Genomic DNA, 24,432 nt, shown 5'->3' on the forward strand with positions numbered 1-24,432 from the left:
CGTTGCCGCCGTCTCTTGGGAGATCGAGTCCCGTATTTGCCAGGCTCAGCACAACCAGCCTGACCCAGGTTTGTTCCAGATTCAGTTCGCGCTGATGTTCTTCAGTGATGTTCTTCAGCCCATTCTACTCACCTCACCTGTCACCCGGGTATGAACCGGACCCTCGCCTTCCTGCGTCAGCGCTTTTGGTGGTCCACCATGGAGAAAGATGTCCGGGAGTTTGTCTCAGCCTGCTCGGTCTGTGCCCAGAATAAGACCTCCACTTAACCCGTTTCTGGCCTGCTTCACCCTCTTCTCATACCCAGTCGCCTCTGGTAACGCATAGCTCTGAACTTTGTCACAAGACTTCCTCCATCTAACGGTAACTCAGTCATCCTCACCATAATTGACAGATTTTCCAAAGCGGCTCACTTCATTCCCCTCTCCAAGCTTCCGTCCTCTAGGGAGACTGTGGACCTGCTGGTGTCCCATGTGTTTCGTCTGCATGGCATTCCTACTGACATCGTTTCCGACAGAGGACCCAAGTTTACATCCCAGGTATGGAGATCCTTTTGTTCAGCACTGGGTATCAATGTCAGTCTTTCATCTGGATATCACCCCCAGACCAACGGTCAGACTGAACGGGCCAACCAAGAGATGGAGACTGCCCTACACTTCGTGACTTCGGCTAACCCTTCCTACTGGAGTGCTCAGCTACCCTGGGTGGAATATGCCCACAAAACCCTCACCAACGCCTCGGCAGTTATGTCACCCTTTGAGTGTGCTCTGGGTTATCAACCCCCCTTGTTCCCCACCCAAGAGGTCGAAGTGGCGGTTCCCTCAAGCTATGACCATATGCGCCATTGTCATCGCACCTGGAGGAAGGTCAGCTGTCCTTCTTTGTGCCTCCGCCAGGACACAGTCCCAAGCCAACCATTGCCGTGCCTCAGCTCCAGTCCACACTCCAAACCAAAAGTTTTGGCTCTCGTCGAAGGACCTGCCATTAAAGGTGGCTTCTAAGAAACTTTCCCCCGATTAATTTGTCCCTTTGAAATTGATTGTGTCATTAACCCCTCTGCTGTGCACCTGAAACTCCCAGCCTCTTTCAAGATCCACCCTACCTTCCCTGTTCAAACTTGTCAGTTCCAGTCCCCTGTCTCCTCCTGCAGCAGCTCCTCCACCCCCTCGGCTCATCGATGACCATCCTGCCTATGCTGTACGGCAGCTTCTGGACGTGCGCCATCAGGGTTGCGGCTGGCATTACCTGGTGGACTGGGAACGATACGGGCTGAGGAGCGCTGATGGGTTCCCCACCGTCATATTCTGGACCCCTCCCTCTTACGTGCTTTCTATACCTCACACCCAGATAAGCCTGGTCAAGCGCCAGGTGGCACCCGTGGGGAGGGGGGGGGGGGTACTGTTACATCTGTGCCTGCCACGCCCTCTACTGCTTATCCTGTGTCTCCATAACCTGTCGCCGCTCCTCCAGTGCTCTCTCCCTCGTGTGTGTGTGTGTGTGTGTGTGTGTGTGTGTGTGTGTGTGTGTGTGTGTGTGTGTGTGTGTGTGTGTGTGTGTGTGTGTGTGTGTGTGTGTGCTGGAGGCAGAGCAGATCCCCATCAGCTGCAACTTGTTCCATAATCAAGACCTCTACAAATACTCAGCCATGCCACTTCCATGCTGCCAGATCATAACCTCTGCTCAGTCAGTCTGCGTTTTTAGCCGTTTGTTCCTGATGCTGTTTTCCTCTCCGCTACAGTTCTGTCCGTTCTGACTCTGGTCCCTGTCTCCAGTCCCACGTTTCGTCAGTCCTGCTACCCTTTCCTGGACCCCCCACTCTACTGCTTCCTTGGATTCCTCTCCGGACCTGCTTACCCAGCCCCAACTCCCCTCGCTCCAGCTCCAGCACCTGGCTCCCTGCAACCCGCCCAAGTTTTCCCTGGCCTGCACCCCATCTTCCCCGTTTTTCAATAAATACCTTGGTTACCTTATCCCAGTCTCCTCGTCTGAGTCTGCTCTTGGGTTCTCCTTCTCCTGCTCCGCGTAACAAAAGGGTCTGAATACCTATGTAAATGTCATTTACGGTTTGTTTTTGTAATAAATTAGCACATTACTAAAAACTTGTTTTTGCTTTGTCATTTTGTCTTGATTGGTGAGATAAAAAAAATAAAAAAATTAGGATAAGGTTGGAACATAACAAAATGTGGAAAAAGTCAAGGGGTCTGAAAATCCGAATGAACTGTATTTCCTTTAGCCTCTTCTTACAGTGCTCTTGAGTCTTGTGTCCAGAGATTCTTTATTGTCTGAAGAAAGAGCATCTGTTATTTCCAATTTTAGCTACTTACTTCATGGTATGGTTTATCAGTTTGTAACTATAGATGTATTGACGTACATGGGAATACAATATTTTTATAAGAAATATATCTGAGGAGAGCACAAAGCAGCCTCTCTCTCTCACTCTCTCTCTCTGCACGTTTCTAAGTCACGTCTCTCTCCTTGTTCTCTGAAGAAAGGTTCCCTGTCACTCTGGGGTGCTTATTACTGTGCAGCCTTTCAAGGCTGGGCTGGCTGAGTGGTATGCTCCCTAAACCCATACAAATCAAATAGTATTTGTCACATGCACCGAATACAACAGGTGTAGACCTTACCAACAATGCAGTTAAGAACAATAAGAGTTAATAAAAAAATATTTACTAAATAAACAAAAGTAAAAAATAAAAGAGCAACAATAAAATAACAATAAGGAGGCTATATACAGGGGGTACCGGTACAGAATCACTGTGCGGGGGTACAGGTTAGTCGAGGTAATATGTACATGTAGGTAGGGGTAAAGTGTCTATGCATAGATAATAGATAATAAACAGCGAGTAGCAGCAGCATAAAAAAAGGGGGGGGGGGGGGTCAATGCAAATAGTCCAGGTTGCCATTGGATTAGCTGTTCAGGAGACTTATGGCTTGGGGGTAGAAGCTGTTCAGAAGCCTTTTGGACCTAGACTTGGCGCTCCGGTACCACTTATGGTGCGGTAGCAGAGAGAACAGTCTATGACTAGGATGGCTGGAGTCTTTGGCAATTTTTAGGGCCTTCCTCTGCCACCACCTGGTATAGAGGTCCAGGATGACTTGAAGCTTAGCCCCAGGGCCGTACGTGCTTGGCCATGCAGTATTGGGTGAACAGGGAGTACAGGGGGGGACTAAGCACCCACCCCTGAGGGGCCCCCCGTGTTGAGGATCAGCGTGGCAGAGTGAATCACTGGGTTGGTGAGAGTGCTCTTCTACCAACGCCAAGATGAATTTTCCCTCTTAAATGGCATCACAATATGCTAAAAAAACAAGCCAAAAACGAAATGAAAATCTTTGTAATACGAAGGGAATACAACAACAAACAAATCACACTGCATCCTGTATCACAATTGTTGTCATAGAATCCACTTTAATTGTTTCGTGGTTTGTTATCACTCATAAAACATATCTTACCAACAATCCAGGAAGCTGTCTTTAAAGGGTTAATGCATTCATTAATACGGTCCGCTGGTCCCTCTGTGTGTGTGTTGTTCACAGCATCCCGCTAATGTTATTGGAAAAGACAAAAGAATTTATGGCAGATGAGACAGAAATTAAATTACTCATTGAGTGCTTTTTTGGTGATGGTCAGGTTATGTTCAGTGCAATGATTGGTTTTCCTGGCTGATAACATTACCAGCTATATATTATATATATATATATACACACACACACACACACACACACACACACACACACACACACACACACAAAATAAAATTACTGTATGGGTCATATATGTGTCATAAATGTGTAAATATCTGCAATATCTGACCTTTGGATCTTCTATAAGACTGTAATAACATTCTCCTGTAATAAGTGAACAGCTTCTGTAGAGTTATAAGACACTGCCACCACCTGGTCATTCACATAAAGACTTGAAATATACATTATACTCTACATCTAGACTATTTTAATGAATAAGGATTCTATAAGTCAATTATTGTTGTGTTTCAGAAAACCAGGATTTCAGTAGGACACAAAGGCCAGAAATCTCATGTCAGCAGAGCACATGCAGTGCAATTCAACACAAAGACAAGGTGCCTCAACCCGATATTCTAGCATCCATCCATTTAGCATGCAATCTTTATGTTAATCAGTGATTGTTGCTCAAAAGCATGTCTATAGGCTAACCATTCCCATAGCACCATGCCACTAATGAGGCCATAACCAACCATTCTAGACTGATTCTCCTTTGAGAAATATGGCTAGATTCAGAATGCAGCTGAATATAACTATAATGGCAAGGATATACATTATTAAAAGCACCTTATCAGACTGCGGCGGGGGGGTGTCTCTATTGGGATATTTTTTTATGGGCCTAAAAAAAAGATGTTATTTAAACTGTAAAAATAAAAGACACTTTAATGTGGCATGAATATGGCCAGTCATGATGTTTTCATATGATTGTCAAACAAATCACTTCAAAAAGTAGGTTTCCTGTGCATGTTCACCCACTCTAAAATAATTCCAGCATCCTAACCAAACTCCATATACAGTGCATTCGGAAAGTATTCAGACCCTTGACTATTTCCACATTTTGTTTTGTTACAGCTTTATTCTAAAATTTATTAAATTGTTCCCCCCCCCCCCCATTCAATCTACAAACAATACCCCATTATGACAAAGCAAACACTAGTTTAGAAATCTTTGTAAATGTATAGAGAAAAAATATATATATATCACATTAACATAAGTATTCAGACCCTTTACTCAGTACTTTGTTGAATCACCTTAGGCAGCGATTACAGCCTCGAGTCTTCTTGGATATGACGCTACAAGCTTGGCACACCTGTATTTGGGGAGTTTCTCCTCATTCCTCAAGAGCTAGCTTCACTGCCAGGAGTTCCCGGTTACTGATGTCAGTTTCTCCCATTCTTCTCTGCAGATCCTCTCAAGCTCTGTTAGGTTGGATGGGGAGTGTTGCTGCACAGCTATTTTCAGGTCTCTCCAGAGATGTTAGATCAGGTTCAAGTCTGTGCTCTGGCAGGGCCACTTAAGGACATTGAGACATGTCCCAAAGCCACTCCTGTGTTGTCTTGGCTGTGTGCTTAGGGTTGTTGTCCTGTTAGAAAGTTAACATTTGCCCCAGTCTGAGGTCCTGAGCACTCTGGAGCAGGTTTTCATCAAGGATCTTCCTGTACTTTGCTCCGTTCATCTTTCCCTCGATCCTGACTAGTCTCCCAGTCCCTGCCGCTGAAAAACATCCTCACAGCATGATGCTGCCATCACCATGATGCTGCCACCACCATACATCACCGTAGGGATGGTGCCAGGTTTCCTCCAGATGTGACGCTTGGCATTCAGACCAAAGAGTTCAATCTTGGTTTCATCAGACCAGAGAATCTTGTTTCTCATGGTCTGAGAGTCTTTAGGTGCTGTTTGGCAAACTCCACATGGGCTGTCATGTGCCTTTTACTGAGGAGTAGCTTCCGTCTGGCCACACTACCATAAAGGCCTGGTTGGTGGAGTGCTGCAGAGATAGTTGTCCTACTGGAAGGTTCTCCCATCTCCACAGAGGAACTCTGGAGCTCTGTCAGAGTGACCATCAGGTTCTTGGTCATCTCCCTGACCAAGGCCCTTCTTCCCTAATTGCTCAGTTTGGCTGAGCAGCCAGCTCTAAGAAGAGTACTGGTGGTTCTAAACGTCTTCCATTTAAGAATGATGGAGTCCATTGTGTTCTTGGGGACCTTCAATGCTGCAGACATTTTTTGGTACCCTTCCCCAGATCTGTGCCTCGACACAATCCTGTCTTCGAGCTCTACGGATAATTCCTTCGACCTCATGGCTTGGTTTTTGCTCTGACATGCTCTGTCAACTGTGGGACCTTATATTGACAGGTGTGTGCCTTTCCAAATTATGTCCAATCAATTTACCACAGGTGGACTCCAATCAAGTTGTATTAACATCTCAAGGATGATCAATGGGAACAGGATGCACCTGAGCTCAATTTCGAGTTTCATAACAAAGGTCTGAATAATTATGTAAATAAGGTATTTCTGTTTTTTATTTTTAATACATTTGCAAACATTTCTAAAAACCTGTTTTCACTTCGTTATTATGGGGTATTATGTGTAGATTGATGAGGGAAAAAATGAATTTAATCCATTTCCAAATAAGGCTGTAAAGTAACAAAATGTGGAAAAAGTCAAGGGGTGTGAATACTTTCTGAATGCACTGTATGCTTGCTCCATTTGATGAATGGATATGTTACAAAACACCAAAAAAGTGTGTCTAATGACGTTCAGCCATTGATTAGACATAAAAATCGATGCATATTGCTGACAAATTGATTTCCTTTGTAGCCTGAGAAGTTTGGACACCTGAAATGGGTTTGAAACTGTCCCTGCAAAAACAGGATGCTCACCCTAACACACACACGCTCAATTTACTAGACTAGGCTACAATGTGTATTACCATGAACTTCTAATAGGCCTACCGGTAGCCAGTGATGTAGTGGTAAAAAAAGAAAAAAGGTGGGTAAATTCTGATTTATCGGTCACATTTGTTTTTAAAGGTGGGTAAACGGCATTTACCCTCCACTAGGCGGCATACACTCTCAGTCACGGCAATTTTACACACATGAACACATTCAATATAATAGACCTGTCACGTCCTGACCATAGAAATATGTTATTTTCTAGGGTAGAGTAGGTCAGGGCGTGACAGGGGGTGTTTTTCTATGTTTTTTATTTCTATGTTCATGTTCTAGTTTTGTATTTCTATGTTGGTTTTGTTTGGGATGATCTCCAATTAGAGGCAGCTGGTCCTCGTTATCTCTAATTGGAGATCATACTTAAGTAGTTTTTTTTTCCCCCCACCTGGGTTTGTGGGAGATTGTCTTTGAGTAGTGTATGTTTCAGCTCTGCGTCACGGTTTGTTGTTTTTTGTTATTCAAGTTTGTTTATATGTATTGCATAGTTTCACAGTATAAATAAAATGTGGAACGACACACACGCTGCACTTTGGTCCGCTCCTCCTTTTGACAACCGTGACAAGACCTATGAGTTGAATCAAAACATGTTTTATACCATAGTTCATCATTTATGCATTAATGCTTGGATTCTTCACAGTTCATGCAACATAAAACACTAGCTAACTTTCTTTCCATGCATTAATGACGTTTATGACTGCTATGTAATTATTAAGCATCTAAATATTGAATTAGAACATTTAACTTAAACCCTGTATGAATCATGTATCTCAGAGATCTCTGAAAATGCACTGTAAGTGTAATTATGCCTACGTAACATTAAATGATATTTCACCGTGAAAACAGTTCATATGTTACAAATATAAAATAATGTAGGCCTATGCCATTGCATAATCTAATGCTTCTAACTGAACATTATATAAATCATCTTCTAACCAGAAGAGTCACCTTATTGGCCTACTGTCATTAACGTATAGCCTACTTGTTGGATGGATTGGATGTGCATTGGTGTCTAGCTGTAGGCTAATTGTCTACTGATATCAACTATCATCAGCTGATCCAGGAAAAAAAACAAATATTGATAGAAAATAATAAAGCTAAGTAAAATGGTACCCCTGCATACCTGCAAAATAAACCAACGAGCGCTCTAAACAGCTGACTGACAAAAGCAAACAATAATAAATCAATGGATAAAACTAATGTATTGAAATGATTGCATAAGGACACATGACAAACAAATGGTGAAAATGACAAAGGTAGCCTACAAAGGAAAATCTATGCAAATCTATGCTTAAAAGGAGCTGAGCCAGATATTCAACACTACTGAGTGGACAGCACATCCACATAAAATAAAGGGTTTAAACCATGACAGAGAGGTGGGGGTGTTTGTTTCATTTGGAAGCTTTTATTTTAATATTTACCACTACAATTTTAAACAAATAGGAGAATGGTTAAATTACCATTATTTAGAGATCCCCCCCAAAGTTTGACTTTTGTTGCGTTTAGGGGAGCTAACGTCTCATTCAGGGGAGCTGAGCCCCCCTGGCTCCCCCCGTAATTCGTACCTTGCACCTTATTGTGTTCTGTGGCAATTTATACATGAATTGGTTATGGTAGCAGGTTAGCACCATCTATGTAGGTAGCCAAATACCTTTTATGATTGAGCTCCTAGAGCTCCTTCTCGTGGAAGTACTGAGTTCACACACGTCCGACTGATCCGCCAACCTAGATTTAGTCACATCTTTATTATTTTATATAGTTTACCAAATAAAACTAAAACATCTAAAGATTAGATAGACAACTTCATTGTTTAAAGAAAACTGTAGTTAAAGTTGATGCCTGTGAAGAAACATACATAAACAGTAAACTAATCAAGCAAAAAAGCAATCATAAAAAAACTATTTATCATTATGAACCAAGGAGGTATGACTGAATTATGACTGTTAGTAATTGATTGAGCCTTTCAGGAGGTTTAAGATTAGGAAACCTCTGAGCTTCAATTTTGTGACTTTAGCCGTAATGGTAGTCTCAATCAAGGGGTTCAGATGCATAGTATCCACCCATGCTGAATTTCAGCTCTGCCTTTAACTCTTCCATCAACCCTCATTAGGTATTAGTATCATTAGGTATTAGTATCATTAGGTATTAGTTCAGTTGGTTGATGGTTTGGAAATGGAGGGTTGTGTATGTGTGGTGACAGAGTGTTTGTCAACAGTCAGGGAAGACCCCGTCTCTCCAGGTGAGGGTCATGTGGTGCAGGTGCGCTTGACGATGGTGACAGGTGTGCGGGATAATCAGCAGACTGATGACCGAGAGGCCTGAGAGGGAGTATACGTGACACACCTGTACATGTTCATGCATATAATAATAATAATATTTTTTATTGTCACACACACAGTATATATATTTGCTTGTGTGAAAATAAACTGTTTCACATTTATGTGTCACCAGCATGCATGTCTGAATGTGTTTTTCTGTTTTGCAGGTAGGGGAGAGTGGGGTGCCAAAGGGTTAAATTGAGCCACCCTTGTTTCTAGGAAACCCTACAGAAAATGAATCATTTGACCAAATATTTTGGATTTTTAAATAGCAAGTCATTTAAGAACACATTTTTATTTACAATGACTGCCTACCGGGGAACAGTGGGTTAACTGCCTTGTTCAGGGGCAGAACAACAGATATTTACCGCAGCTCAGGGATTCGATCCAGCAACCTTGCGGTTACTGGCCCAACGCTCTAACCACTAGGCTACCTGCCGACCCAGGTAATCATTTCAAAAAACAGATTTTCACCAAGACAAATTAATTTATTGTGTTTTAAGGTTTCAATTTTAAGATCGTTCTATACATCGGGGCCTCTATAAGCTTCAATATGCGGTCCTAAACCTATTTTGTACATAATGTTGCCACTACCATTTCTTTTGACCGAAAATAACTTCTTGACTTCGGGACTGCGATTACACACCACGGACTGGCAGAATCCTTTTTTCCCTTTAACAAGTCTGACGAGCCCGATGTGAACGATATTCTACTTCCTCGGGAACAGGCCCAGATCCCTGTGATTTGCGTGAAGAGGAGGTGGAGAAAAAGGGGCCAAAGGGCAGGCTGCCTTCTGAGAATTCGTAGGCGATCGAATAAACCCCCACTTCCTTCCATTCTGCTAGCAAACGTGCAACCTTTGGAGAATAAAATAGATGACATACACGCAAGATTAAACTACCAACGGGACATTCAAAACTGTAATATCTTATGCTTCACGGAATCGTGGCTGAACGACGACACTATCAACATACAGCTGGTTATACGCTGTACCGGCAGGATAGAACAGGGGCGTCTGGTAAGACAAGGGGCAACGGGCTATGTATTTTTGTAAATAACAGCTGGTGCACAATATCCAAGGAAGTCTCAAGCTATTGCTCGCCTGAGGTAGAGTATCTCATGGTAAGCTGTAGACCACACTACCTAGAGAGTTTTCATCTGTATTTTTTGTAGCTGTTTACATACCACCACAGTCAGAGGGTGGCATGAAGACAGCATTGAATGAGCTGTATTCCGCCATAAGCAATCAAGAAAACGCTCACCCAGAGGTGGCGCTCCTAGTAGCCGGGGACTTCAATTCAGGGAAACTTAAAGCATGTTAAATGTGCAATCAGAGGAAAACAACTCTGGACCACCTTTACTCCACACACAGAGATGCATACAAAGCTCTCCCTCGCCCTCCATTTGGCAAATCTGACCATAATTCTATCCTCCTGATTCCTGCTTAAAGCAGGAAGCACCAGTGACTAGATCAATACAAAAGTGATCAGATGAAGCAGATGCTAAGCTACAGGACTGTTTTGCTGGCACAGACTGGAATATGTTCCAGGATTCTTCCTATGGCATTGTGGAGTACACCACATCAGTCATTGGCTTAATCAATAAGGGCATCGATGACATTGTCCGGACAGTGACCTTACGTACATACCCCAACCAGAAGCCATGGATTACAGGCAACATCCGCACTGAGCTAAAGGCTAGAGCTGCCACTTTCAAGGAGCAGGACTCTAACCCAGAAGCTTATAAGAAATCCCGCTATGCCCTCCGACGAACCATCAATCAGGCAAAGCATCAATACAGGACTAAGATCGAATCGCATTACCCTGGCTCTGATGCTCATTGGATGTGGCAGGGCTTGCAAACCATTACAGACTACAAAAGGAAGCACAGCCGAGAGCTGCCCAGTGACACGAGCCTAACAGATGAGCTAAACTACTTATATGCTCACTTCGAGGCAAATGGCACTGAAACATGCATGAGAGCACCAGCTGTTCCAGAAGACTGTGTGATCCCGCTCTCCGCAGCCGATGTGAGTAAGACCTTTAAACAGGTCAACATTCACAAGGCCAAAGTGCCAGATGGATTACCAGGACGTGTACTGCGAGCATGCGCTGACCAACTGGCAATTGTCTTCAGTGACATTTTCCACCTCTCCCTGTCCGAGTCTGCAATACCAACATGTTTTAAGCAGACCACCATAGCGCCTGTGCCCAAGAACACTAAGGTAACCTGCCTAAATTACTACCGACCCATAGCACTCACATCTGTAGCCATGAAGTGCTTTGAAAGGCTGGTCATGGCTCACATCAACACCATTATCCCAGAAACCCTAGACCCACTCCAATTTGCATACCGCCCCAACAGATCCACAGATGATGCAATCTCTATTGCACTCCACACTGGATTTCCTGACGGCCGCCCCCAGGTGGTAAGGGTAGGTAACAACACATCTGCCACGCTAATCCTCAACACAGGGGCCCCTCAGGGTTGCATGCTCAGCCCCCTCCTGTACTCCCTGCTCATTCATGACTGCACGGCCAGGCACGACTCCAACACCATCATTATGTTTGCCGATGACACAACAGTGGTAGGCCTGATCACAGACAATGATGAGACATAGGGAGGAGGTCAGAGACCTGGCCGTGTGGTGCCAGGACAACAACCTCTCCCTCAACGTGATCAAGACAAAGGAGATGATTGTGGACTACAGGAAAAAGATGACTGAGCACGCCCCCATTCTCATCGATGGGGCTGCAGTGGAGCAGGTTGAGAGCTTGTCCACATCACCAACAAACTAACAAGCGTACCAAGACAGTCATGAAGAGGGCACGACAAAACCTATTCCCCCTCAGGTGACTGAACAGATTTGGCATGGGTCCTCAGATCCTCAAAAGGTTCTACAACTGCACCATCGAGAGCATCCTGACTGGTTGCATCACTGCCTGGTATGGCAACTGCTCGACCTCTGATTGCAAGGCACTAGGTCGGAACGGCCCAGTACATCATTGGGGTGGAACTCCCTGCCATCCAGGACCTCTATGCCAGGGGGTGTCAGAGGAAGGCCCTAAAAATGGTCAAAGACTCCAACCACCCTAGTCATAGACTGTTCTCTCTGCTACCACACGGCAAACAGTCCCGGTTCGCCAAGTCTAGGTCCAAGAGGCGTTACCCCCAAGCCCTAAGACTCCTGAACACTTAATCAAATGGCTACCCAGACTATTTGCATTGCTCCCCCGCCCTCTTTTACACCGCTGCTACTTTCTGTTGTTATCATCTATGCATAGTCACTTTAATAACTCTTCCCACATGTACATATTACCTCAACTAACCAGTGCCCCCGCACATTGACTTGGTACCGGTACCCCCCTGTATAAAGTCGCGCTGTTGTTATTTCACTGGTGCTCTTTAATTACTTGTTACTTTTATTTCTTATTCTTATCCATATTTTTTTTAAACTGCATTGTTGGTTAGGGGCTCGAAAGTAAGCATTTCACTGTAAGGTTGTATTTGGCGCATGTGACTAATAAAATTTGATTTGATTTGAAAGTGTATCGTTGTAGCTGTGTGGGCTAATATAGTCTAAATGTTTGCATTGGGATAAGTTGGCCATGGAGTATGTTGAGCCAATGGTTGAGCCAATGGCATGTTGAGCAAATTGAAGTGTTTTCTTTCCAGGTGTAATGCAAGGCATTATCTCTGGGATATGAAGTAACAACAGGGCCTGGCTTATTTTAGAAATGTTAAAAAAGGTGTTTGTTAAGTGTTAAAAGGTACTTAAAATGATTAAAAGACAAAAAAGATGATTGTGATTGTGTTGAATTGTGTTTGGGAAATAAAGATAGACATGGTTTTAAAAAAGTAGTGGTAATAGTTCATTCAGTACAGAAATGTGCAGGGGACTTAACTTACCTGTTACGTCCTGACCAGTAATAGGGGTTATTTGTTATTATAGTTTGGTCAGGATGTGGCAGGGGGTATTTGTTTTATGTGGTTCAGGGTGTGTTTGTGTATGTGTTCATGTAGAGGGGGTATTTGGTTTATATGGTTTGGGGTGGTTGTTTATGTAGAGGGGTATTTGATTTATTAGTCCAGGGTTTTGGTTATTTTTCTATGTTAGTTTAGTTCTATGTTCAGTCTAGTCGTTTGTATTTCTATGTTTAGTTAATTGGTGTTGGGGCCTTCAGTTGGAGGCAGCTGTCTAGCGTTGCCTCTGATTGAAGGTCCTATATTTAGGAGTGTTTTGTCATGGGATTTTGTGGGAGATTGTTGCTGTGTATAGCTTTGTGCCTTACTGGCCTGTTCTTTGTCGTCGTGGTTTTGTATACGTGTTTATTTTGGTTTTCCTTCTTTATCCTTTAAATAAAAGATGAGTATACATTTTCCCGCTGCGTCTTGGTCTAAACCCTACGACACCCGTGACATTACCCAGTCCCGCGGCTCAACTTACCTCATACCCGGCATAAGTTGTGCCAAGAGACCACTTTTGGATAAGCTATGTTTTCAAAACTTTAACGTTTACATTAATTCTGATTATGTCCAGGGATACACAACGTCTTGAAATATATCTAGATATTTTTTGAAATAATACTATATTTCCCTTGAGTCATGCTGAATGAAAAATAAATGGCTTAACTTACCCCACTCTCCCCTAATTGTGTTTTGATATAAATGATTGTAAGATTGTATTTATTGTATGAGCGCAGTTGATATTTGTATGGGTGTATTTATGGATGGTTATTATTGTCTGTGGGAGCTGTGGGGTTAGCGTTCTGCCCATTCCTACTTCTGAGTGGGAATGTCTATTTTCAAGGTTGCCATGGAAACCATTGTATTTTCAGTGGCAGTGATTGGTGCTCCCAGGCTAGCAATAATCAGTTATTTCTGTCATGAGTCAACACCTGACACACGCACAAAACAAACACACACAAGAATGCACAAAGGTACACACATGCATGTAAAGGTGCACACACGTGCACAAAGGCACACTCATGTACACACCGCACACACGCATTCACTCAAGCAGGCACACACACACACACACACACACACTTTCTCCTTTTCACACACCTTTCTAGCACAGCCTTATTTTGAAATCTCTCTCCATCTTCTCCTCAAACAATATTAGTAATGGCACAGCATATGGTCCTTTCAAGTAGGCCAATACGAAATGCAGCTAAACTCTGAACCCAGCAGCACATAATCTTTGCACAAGCATAATCATAAATAATATCAATGTATTTCATTATGATCTGACCAATGGACTGTCCATGATTATACCAGTCAAAATCAATTAGCAAATTCAAATTAAGGGGAGTTGAAAACTGGGGTGTGACTTCCATACAATGCAAATGCATGTGAATAATCCTCTGCATCCTTTTAAACACAAATAAAAAGCACTTAGAACTCAACAGCAGAAGCAGCTGTAGACTCACAGCATTGAGAAGCATTGCCTTCCATGGTTTCCAATTCATTGTCTCCCATCGACAATCGAGCGAAGATGATCTGGTAGTGCAATAAGAAGGAGTGTATATGAAAACATTCATCTGCCACATTTCCTCATTTCAGTAAAGATGACTGTGGCAACAGGAGAGACATGCTGCTGTGTTATACCAGTATGATGGTCTGGATGGAATGGCTGCTGATGCCTTAAGCTTGAGGACCTAAGCTAATCAATGTCTCTTTGTCTCAGTTGAAACCACCATGTGAAAGGACACAGCAACCTCCACACAGATTCCCTTTCCCTTTGTAAATATTGAACAAATACTTCACAAGACAGGTTGATTAAATGTCTATGATGCGTGTGGGTTTGTGCCATAATGATGTGTTTGAATGGAATCAATAAACCAAGAGAGAGGTAACACAACAAAAGCCAAGACAACAGGGGCACTAAGACACAGCAGAGAGAGTGGCTCTGGTCCTATGCCTCTGCCTCACTCTCCAGCTCTGCAGTCACTGTGTGTGAGTGTGCAAGACAGAGAGGGAGAGAGTGAGCCTGTGTGTGTGTGTATATGCATGCGCGGTTTACATCAGCAAGAGGAGGGAGACACCATTTACTCCTTCTCTTTTTTTCTCTTTCATCTCCATAAATCTATCACTCTGATTACAGATACAGCCATCCAGAAATTAACAGAAGGAAGAGGCAAGGGCAGAGGAGGGGAAGTGGAGCATGCTGATAAAGAAGGGGAGTGCCTCAACAGCAGTCAGCATCATACACAATACATGCTGCTGACTGATGTCTACCATGCAACCCAGAACTGGGAACTAACCAGCCAGCTTTATATTCTCAAAAGCAGGACAGACAGCAGGCTACAGCATCACAAAACCTGCCCTAAACCAGGTACATTATGCATCTCTGTATGTCTCTATGTCTCTCTCTGACTCTCTGTCTCCCTCTGTCTGTCTCTGTCTCCCTCTGTCTGTCTCCCTCTGTGTCTCTTTCTGTCTCTGTCAGTCTCCCTCTCCGTCTCTCTCCCTATAAATATATATCGTTACGTCTCTCTCTGTCTCCCTCTCTGTCTGTCTCCCTCTGTCTGTCTCCCTCTGTCTCCCTCTCTGTCTGTCTCCCTCTGTCTCCCTCTCTGTCTGTCTCCCTCTGTCTGTCTCCCTCTGTCTCCCTCTGTCTGTCTCCCTCTGTCTCCCTCTCTGTCTGTCTCCCTCTGTCTCCCTCTGTCTGTCTCCCTCTGTCTCCCTCTCTGTCTGTCTCCCTCTGTCTCCCTCTCTGTCTGTCTCCCTCTGTCTCCCTCTCTGTCTGTCTGTCTCCCTCTGTCTGTCTCCCTCTGTCTCCCTCTGTCTGTCTCCCTCTGTCTCCCTCTCTGTCTGTCTCCCTCTGTCTCCCTCTGTCTCCCTCTCTGTCTGTCTCCCTCTGTCTGTCTCCCTCTGTCTCCCTCTGTCTGTCTCCCTCTGTCTCCCTCTCTGTCTGTCTCCCTCTGTCTCCCTCTGTCTCCCTCTCTGTCTGTCTCCCTCTGTCTCCCTCTCTGTCTGTCTCCCTCTGTCTGTCTCCCTCTGTCTCCCTCTGTCTGTCTCCCTCTGTCTCCCTCTCTGTCTGTCTCCCTCTGTCTCCCTCTCTGTCTGTCTCCCTCTGTCTCCCTCTCTGTCTGTCTCCCTCTGTCTCCCTCTCTGTCTTTGTCTGTCTCTCTGTCTGTCTCCCTCTGTCTGTCTCTCTGTCTGTCTCCCTCTGTCTCTATGTCTTTCTTTGTCTCTCTCCCTATAAATATAGATCTCTATGTCTCTGTCTCTGTCTGTCTCTCCGTCTCTCTTGCCGTCTCTGTCTGTCTCTGTCTCTTCCTGTCTTTTTATTTGTAATTCTCTCTAATCCTCCTTGTATGTAGAATACATGATGTGATCAAGTCTTGTAACATGGTGTTGTTAACATGGTGTTGTTACATGGGGTTATTAACATTGTTATGTAATGTTGGGCATGGGGTTGGTCCCTGTAGACTGTGAATGTAATAGATTTGTTCTGATTGATGGGTGAAAGACTGGGTGCTGAGACGGGAGATAGGGACAGTCACAGGGACCTGTGGGTAGCTTTCGATCTGGATCAAAAAAGCAGGAGGGGCAGGGTGGACTAGAAGTATGTGTTGTGTGTGTTAAGGGGCTGCATGGGGGCATAAGTGCAGTCAGAGAAGAGTTGGTGTGGGAGACTAATGAGGCTAGAATTGGTGTCTAATAGGTTAGCATAGTGGCTAACCCCGTACAAGCAGAGGCATATCCACAATGACTTGGCCATGCAGATCTAATGGCATTATCTTACGCACCTTTTCTTTTCAAGGAGGTGTTGGTGTTTGCTGTGGCTCACGAGCAGACATACAGGCTTATACTGAATGTGATATTGTTGACAAAAGAGAATCACAGAGTCTGGAAGAAAAGCAATGCTAACATACTGCTCATTGTATTGGAGCGGGGGGATGAGGAAGATGGGAAGGAAGAGGATGAAGAGGAAAAAGGAAAAAGGGCAGGAATACATAGGATAGAGTGTAATTCTAAAGACATTTATCCAGTACTGTGTACTTTGAAAGTGCACAAAGCGCATATTGGGACAGCTGAGAAACAGCATCACAAGTGGAGACACATGAGCTCCTGTGCCAGGTCATAAGACTGTGCTAAATGGATCCAATCACAATCATTATACTACACAATTCAACATAACCATAGACCTAGAAGCCAACAAGAATAACAAGAATTTCAAATGAAATGCAAAGAATAGAGATCAAGGGTGTATTCACTAGGAACCAAACAGAACCAAACAGAAGCAAAAGGGCGAAACCAGGAGGGACCTACCTAAACGTGTCCAATAGAAACTCTAGTTTTTGTTGCAAAACAGAACATTTTGCAGCAGTTTGGACCAATGATAACACCCCAGGTTTTAGTAGCAGGTTTCACAGCTGAGGGCTGTGGTTGTGGCTAAGTTTGACTGAGAGTGTGCTCGAGTTGAGTCTGAGAGGATTCATGTGTTTTCACATGCAAAAGTGACTGCTTTTGATAAAAACCCTTTACCTGCCTTCCCAATGAAAATTGAAAATATATTTAATGGGAAAGAGATGTTGTATGTTTCGAACAATGCATCCTGCTGCTTTTTTGACAACATGACCGAGCAGCGCGGATTACTGTTCGATTTGAGAACGCCGCTCCTTCGTCAGTGCTTTGCCCATTCACGTCACGGGCCATAGCCTGGTGCACCACGGTTCAGTTTAATCAAACTGCAGTACCTAATGTCCTTCATCCCGCTTCTCTCTGTTCCTAGGAAAAGGCCTGCATTGCTGAGGAGGTTGAGGGGAGTTGACTTTTCATAGGGGGACGCAGGGTCTCACCCCCCCGTCTATAGAGCTGCTGCTGTCTGACCTCCTCCCAGACTGGGCCTCTGGTTCCTGGCCCCGCCCCCAGCTGTGAAGGATGGGTGATGGGCCTGTGATTGACACCCCCCGCCCGCCTTGCCCCGCCATTCGATGGAGCCATTGTGGAACTCCTCCCTCCCCTTCCCACTGCCCAAGGCCAACACCTCGTCCTCTGAGTCACCCGAGAGCGGAGCTCTGTCCCAGTCAATAGCGCTACTCGCCATGCTGCTCATGGACCTGCTGGCCGTGGTGGGCAACGGGGCCATAATGGCAGTCATCGCCAAGGCCCCACAGCTACGTAAGTTTGCCTTTGTCTTCCATCTGTGCCTGGTGGACCTGCTGGCGGCCCTGGTTCTGATGCCCCTGGGCATGCTCTCAGGCCGGGCCTTCTTTGGCGAGGCCCTGTGTCGGAGCTACCTCTTCCTCAGCGTGTGCCTGGTCAGCGCCGCCATCCTCTCCATCTCAGCCATCAATGTGGAGCGCTACTACTACATCATCCACCCCATGCGCTACGAGGTGAAGATGACCCTGGGCCTGGTGGCCTCAGTGCTGGTGGGGATATGGGTCAAAGCTTTGTCCATGTCCGTCCTGCCGCTGCTGGCCTGGGCCTTACAGGGCGAAAGGACTCCTCTTCTGGATGGTGCTGGAGTTGGGGGAGGGGGTGGAGGTGTACCCTCACCCCCTGCTCAGGGTCACAGGCGATGCTCCTTGCACTGGACAGGGGGTGGGTCAAACCGTGTTGCCTTCATGGTCCTGTTCACGCTGGTGTACTTCCTGTGTCCACTGATGGTCATCCTGGTAGTGTACTGCAGCATGTTCAAGGTGGCGCGGGTGGCGGCCATGCACCACGGGCCCCTGCCGACCTGGATGGACACGCCCCGCCGCCATCGCTCTGAGTCGCTCAGCAGCCGCTCCACCATGGTGACCAGCTCAGGGACAGGCACGGGGACAGGGGAGGGGCGCGACACTCCTCACCGCGCCTTCGGAGGGGGTAAGGCGGCAGCGGTGTTAGCAGCAGTGGGTGGACAGTTCCTGTGCTGTTGGCTGCCCTACTTCTCCTTTCACCTGTACTCAGCTCTGGCCTCTAGCCCTCCAGCCACGCTGGCCCCCCTGGAGGAGGTGGTCACCTGGATTGGCTACTTCTGCTTCACCTCCAACCCCTTCTTCTACGGCTGTCTGAACCGGCAGATCCGCGAAGAGCTGGGCAAGCATGTGCCTTGCCTGTTCCGCCGGGCAACGGGAGAGGAGGACAGACTGCCCAGCCGTGAGGGATCCATAGAGGAGAATTTCCTGCAGTTCCTCCAGGGCACTGGCTGCAACCTGGATGCCCAGGACTCCCACAGCACATCCAGCCCCAAGGGAGAGGCCTGCCGGCCCCTGGCCCAGCCCCCACAGCCTATACCCATTGACTTCCGCATCCCAGGACAGATTGCAGAGGAGACCTCAGAGTTCCTTGAGCATCACCAGATTAAAAACAACCATATCATATCGGACATTTAGGTTATGTATTTATTTTATGTAAAAAAACAACACAAAAAGTTACCAGGATAACAATTACCACAGTAACATAACCACACTGGTATACAGTACATCACGGAGTATTAACATAAAGCATGTTATTCTTAACAATCAAAAGCTGTGCAATGGGAAATGTAGATTTTTTTTTAAGAGTCCATATTGTCCCGAATCGCATTTTGCAGCTTCACTTTCCATTCTGTAAAGGCTGCAATGCTATGGAATTTATATTATTTGTATAATGTTTCTATTGGAATATACAGCAAATCATTTGCTGTGGATTGTGGCATTTTGGGGAGAAAGACAAATGGCACAACTGTAGCTGCAGTGTATCTGACAGGTTAATATTGTCAGTGATGCCGATATTGGGGTTATTTGTTAGGGAATTCGTTTTAGAGATTTCATTCTTTACTTTTTTTTACTTCAAAATGCATTGATAGTGCCAGTATGTTATTAATACAGATGTATTATATATTCTGTGATTTCCTTTTGGATTTCAAACAAAACAAGCCCTTGAGCAAAGGGGCTGTTAGAGTCTGTGTGTCTTCTTTCTTTCGATAAGCAAACTTTAAACTATATCAGGTTTTATGACTTTCAGAAGTCATCATTGAGCCAAACACTTGTCTAATATCTGATACTGGTAGATCAATTACTTTTGAAGAATTGAGGTATGACAGCTTATTTACATAAGCTGTAGAATATAGAAACCAATGTTGGAGTGCAGGAAGACATGCCTGAAAATATGTAAGTATTCCTGACCCCTTTACCTCTGTAAAATATAATTAAACGGATGTATAGTAGACAGTGAGTGAATGGTCACTATATAACTACGATAAAGATACTGAAAGTTGGGACTTTTAGAAATGATGAACGAGCTACAGTACTTTATTTGTGCCCTGGTTGTGAGGTTGAGGCACGGAGGAAGTAAGAAGTACCATGGGGCAGCCACCTGTTGTTGATAGGTAAACCTCTGGGCAGATACCCCCCTCTCTCTGGTGCTTTTCCTTAACACATCATCTGTGTTATCCCATAAGCAGGCCAGGTTTATTGTGACCACAGTTAGGATGTAGGCAATCTTTTCCTTGCTAATCCTGAACTACTACTGGTCTGTCAGAAAAGTACATTTATTTATCATCTATCTACCGTTTAGATAGTACAGTGCCCCTCAAATTGACATTGGCAGATGTTCAGTTAAGGCAGGAGTATTTTTGTTAATTGATGCACTACATTACATTTCTATCCAATTAGATTTATACATTTGCTGTTTTACAAATGTAGCTGTGTTTTATGTTTGATAAAACCTGATAGTGAGTTCAACTCTACAACTTAAGCATTTTATTGTTGATTATTATTAGGTATTATTGATTACTGTATCTTTTGTGATTAATTAACAAAATACAATGGTGTATTCAAATGGTATACAGTAACTGTCTTTTCAATGAGCAGTGGGTTGGAGAATGTAATAAACCAATTATATTTTACAGTGCAGCTCCTCAGAGTTCTCTACCTCAGATACAATATTGACTTCATTTGCAGGTCCAGCACACAATGTACACATAGAAAATATATGGTGTAAGTCATGCCACATATTTTTAACTATATGCTCCCTGGGTTGCTTCCCTTCTGCAGCTGGACAAGGACAGACTGACAAAAGCCGTCCTCGTGGCTTTGTCTGAGAGACTTGATACAACGCCTTCATGTCTGCTATCTCACATTGTTAGGGGATTTAGAATGGTTTGAGCTGTCCAGAACAGTACTGGCCAATTTGAGGTATCAGCCTTGTTAAAACATATATGGTTTATGCAAGAATACAGAATAAAAGTTATTTATTTCCTTTCTGGCTTCTTACTCGTTTATTGATTGGTTTAACAAATATGAATGAATGAATGAAATGTTATTTTTGTGTCAAATCGCCAATTGGCAAGCCATCCCTTATGGGATTAATTGACACATGAACAAACATTACAATAATTCACTATGGTAATTAAATGACAATTCTTCTTCCGATGATCTCTGCATTGTGCATCGCATGAAGAGTGAAAAAAAAGGCTAATAGATCATTAGAAAACCCTTTTGCAATTATGTTAGCACAGCTGAAAACTGTTGTTCTGATTAAAGAAGCAATAAAACTGCCCTTTTTTAGACTAGTTGAGTACATGGAGCATCGACATGTGTGGGTTCGATTACAGGCTCAAAATGGCCAGAAACAAAGAACTTTCTTCTGAAACTCGTCAGTCTATTCTTGTTCTGAGAAATGAAAGCTATTCCATGCGAGAAATTGCCAAGAAACTGAAGATCTCGTACAACGCTGTGTACTACTCCCTTCACAGAACAGCGCAAACTGGCTCTAACCAGAATAGAAAGAGGAGTGGGAGGCCCCAGTTCACAACTGAGCAAGAGGACAAGTACATTAGAGTGTCTAGTTTGAGAAACAGATGCCTCACAAGTCCTCAACTGGCAGGTTCATTAAATAGTACCCGCAAAACACCAGTCTCAACGTCAACAGTGAAGAGGCGACTCTGGGATGCTGGCCTTCTAGGCAGAGTTGCAATGAAAAAAACATATCTCTGTCCAGTGTCTGTGTTATTTTGCCCATCTTAATCTTTTCTTTTTATTGGCCAGTCTGGGATATGCCTTCAATCTCACCTCACAGGGTTCCCAGGCCATGCCTCCAGTTATTGAATCAGTGCAAACTTGTGGACTCCTAAAAAGTAACGTACTGCTCTATTATGGACAAGTTCATATTTAAAATACCTCTTAGCACCACACACTCCTGCTGAATAGTCCAAAACAGGACACACGCATGTCTGATACAGTTTGGAATACGTAGCATAACCAATATTTTTGAGTGTTTTAGTTTTTCCTGACTCCCCCAAGAGCTCTACTTGCTGAGTTGGCCAGGGCAGATGTTCCGTATAGAAAGATAATATGTTCATCAATAAAAAATACCCAAATACTTATAATTGCTAGTAAGCTCAAGAATGTCTTCACCAAAACAAAACTGAAAAACACTTATCTTCGTACCTGGTTTTCTAAAATGCATTATCTGTGTATTTGTCTGGTTGATCATGAGTCCATCTTTTACACCAATTGACTGCACATAATAACATGTTCTGCAGGTCTTGTTCATTTTCTGCCATCAAAATATCAGCATTTCATCATAATATCTTACTCCAATATTTAACTGTTTAATTTATTTTGCCAAATCATTTATAAACATAGCAAACAAAGTTGGTGATATGCCGTCTTCTTGTTTTACACCTGAGGGTGTGGGAAATCAATCTGTATGATATTCATTAACACGCACACAAGCAATTGGTACTTTGTAAAGAGACTGGATTGCATGATAAAATTTCCCTTCAACCCCTGTATTTAACAAACTATAGGCTAAAAGATCCCTATTTACAAAATCAAAGCTTTCTGGAAATCAATGAAACATGCAAAAGTAGGCTTCTCTTCGTGTGATCAATAGCCTATTGTTGAGGCTTGATGAATATCATTTATAAATAAATATATTTCGTAAAACTGCTCTACTTTATGTTTGTTTGTGCGCAGGATTGATGTTAACTTTCTTAATGGAGAGACCAAGGTTATTTGGGTGGCTCATCTCTATTTCCATTAGCTGCTGGGTGGAGCAGTATTGTAGTTCACTGTATGTGGTTGGTGCCCATCATTGCTTTGATATACCATTGAAAGAGGGGGAAAGATGCAGTTCAAATACTCTAACCTCGGGGTGACATTTAACTTCAAAGTCGGAGTCGGGGATCTGACCTTCACGTAAAAGAAAAGAGAAAAATAGTCACAACAAAGGGCACGATGGATACTTTCACATTTCACTCATTATATTATGAGAGTAGTGGATAGACAGAAAGAGAAGAGAGTGTAGGTGTAGGACAGGGTTTACCAGCTTAGGACAAATAGATACTGTTGAAATAATCAGCAGTGACACAATTTACAGTGTAGGACAATAATATATTATTTTTCAGTTGGAATTCACTAGAGTAAATGCATAAGCAAACACCTATCCCTAAATTCCAACAGATAATTCTGACTCTGTTCAATAAGTGTAATACTATGCATGACATGCCCTGTCATTATTTTTACCACCATCTTGTTGCTGACCTCGTACAGTTACATTTATGTTGAAACTCAACAGGCCTCCCTTCACACCTCCTCCTCAGCAAAGACCCCTCAGTAAACCAGCCCCCAGCTTATCCAGGCTCTGCCATTCCCATGGCAACATATAACCACTGACATTTTGTATGATATGTTACATATTCCTATTTGTTGTGGCTAACGTTAGCTGGGCTAGGGTTTAGGTTAGGATTAAGGTTAGGGTTAAGGTTTGGAGTTAGGTTAAAGGGTTAAGGTTAGGGGAAGGGTTAGCTAACATGCTAAGTAGTTGCAAAGTCTAAAAAGTAGTAAATAGTTGCAAAGTTGCTAAAATGCTAAAGTTGTTCGTGATGAGATTCAAACACGCAACCTGACAGAAATTTTCCATGCGCACAAAAAGCTTAGTTCTCTCAAATTTTGTTAGTGAGCATTTCTCCTTTGCAAAGATAATCCATCCACCTGACAGGTGTGACATATCAAGAAGCTGATTAAACAGCATACTCATTACACGGGTGAACCTTGTGCTGGGGACGATAAAAGGTTTTGTCACACAACACAATGCCACAGATGTCTCAAGGTTTGAGGGCGCATGTAATTGGCTTGCTGACTGCAGGAATGCTCACCAGAGCTGTTGCCTGAGATTTTAATGTTAATTTCTGTACCATAATCCGCCTCCAACGTCATTTTATAGAATTTGGCGGTACGTCCAACCGGCTTCACAACCGTAGACCATTTGTAACTAGCCCAGGCCCTTCACCTGCGGGATCATCTGAGACCAGCCACCCAAACAGCTGATGAAACTGTGGGTTTTTACAACCAAATAATTTCTGTACAAACTGTCAGAAACCATCTCAGGGAAGCTAATCTGGGTGCTTGTCATCCTCACCATGGTCTTGACCTGACTGCAATTTGGCATCGTAACTGACTTCAGTGGGCAAATGCTCACCTTCGATGGCGATTGGCATGCTCACCTTCGATGGCGATTGGCACGCTCGAGAAGTGTGCTCTTCACGGATGAATCCCAGTTTCAACTGTACTGGGCAGATGGATGACCACGTGTATGGCATTGTGTGGGCGAGTGGTTTGCTGATGTCAACGTTGTGAACAGAGAGCCCCATAGTGGTGGTGGGGTTATGGTATGGGCAGGCATAAACTATGGACAACAAACACAATTGCATTTGC

At 44.0% G+C, this 24,432-nt stretch overlaps 1 protein-coding gene across 1 annotated transcript; it reads left to right on the forward strand.

Annotated features, from left to right (window-relative positions):
• The first annotated feature begins 14,756 nt into the window (after window positions 1–14,756).
• On the forward strand, window positions 14,757–20,971 carry LOC106583074 (G-protein coupled receptor 61-like). The gene is made up of 2 exons (XM_014166865.3): window positions 14,757–15,125; window positions 17,532–20,971. Exon 2 carries the CDS (start codon window positions 17,734–17,736, stop codon window positions 19,120–19,122), a length of 1,389 nt encoding a protein of 462 aa, XP_014022340.1. The 5' UTR covers window positions 14,757–15,125; window positions 17,532–17,733; the 3' UTR covers window positions 19,123–20,971.
• Window positions 20,972–24,432: the final 3,461 nt, after the last annotated feature.

This window comes from Salmo salar, chromosome 22 (assembly GCF_965601325.2).
Source record: "Salmo salar chromosome 22, fSalSal1, whole genome shotgun sequence".
NCBI lineage: Eukaryota > Metazoa > Chordata > Actinopteri > Salmoniformes > Salmonidae > Salmo > Salmo salar.

Bases quoted from the DNA above. Each gene is read 5' to 3' on its own strand.
- LOC106583074 (XM_014166865.3), top strand. From the start codon at position 17,734: ATGGAGCCATTGTGGAACTCCTCCCTCCCCTTCCCACTGCCCAAGGCC.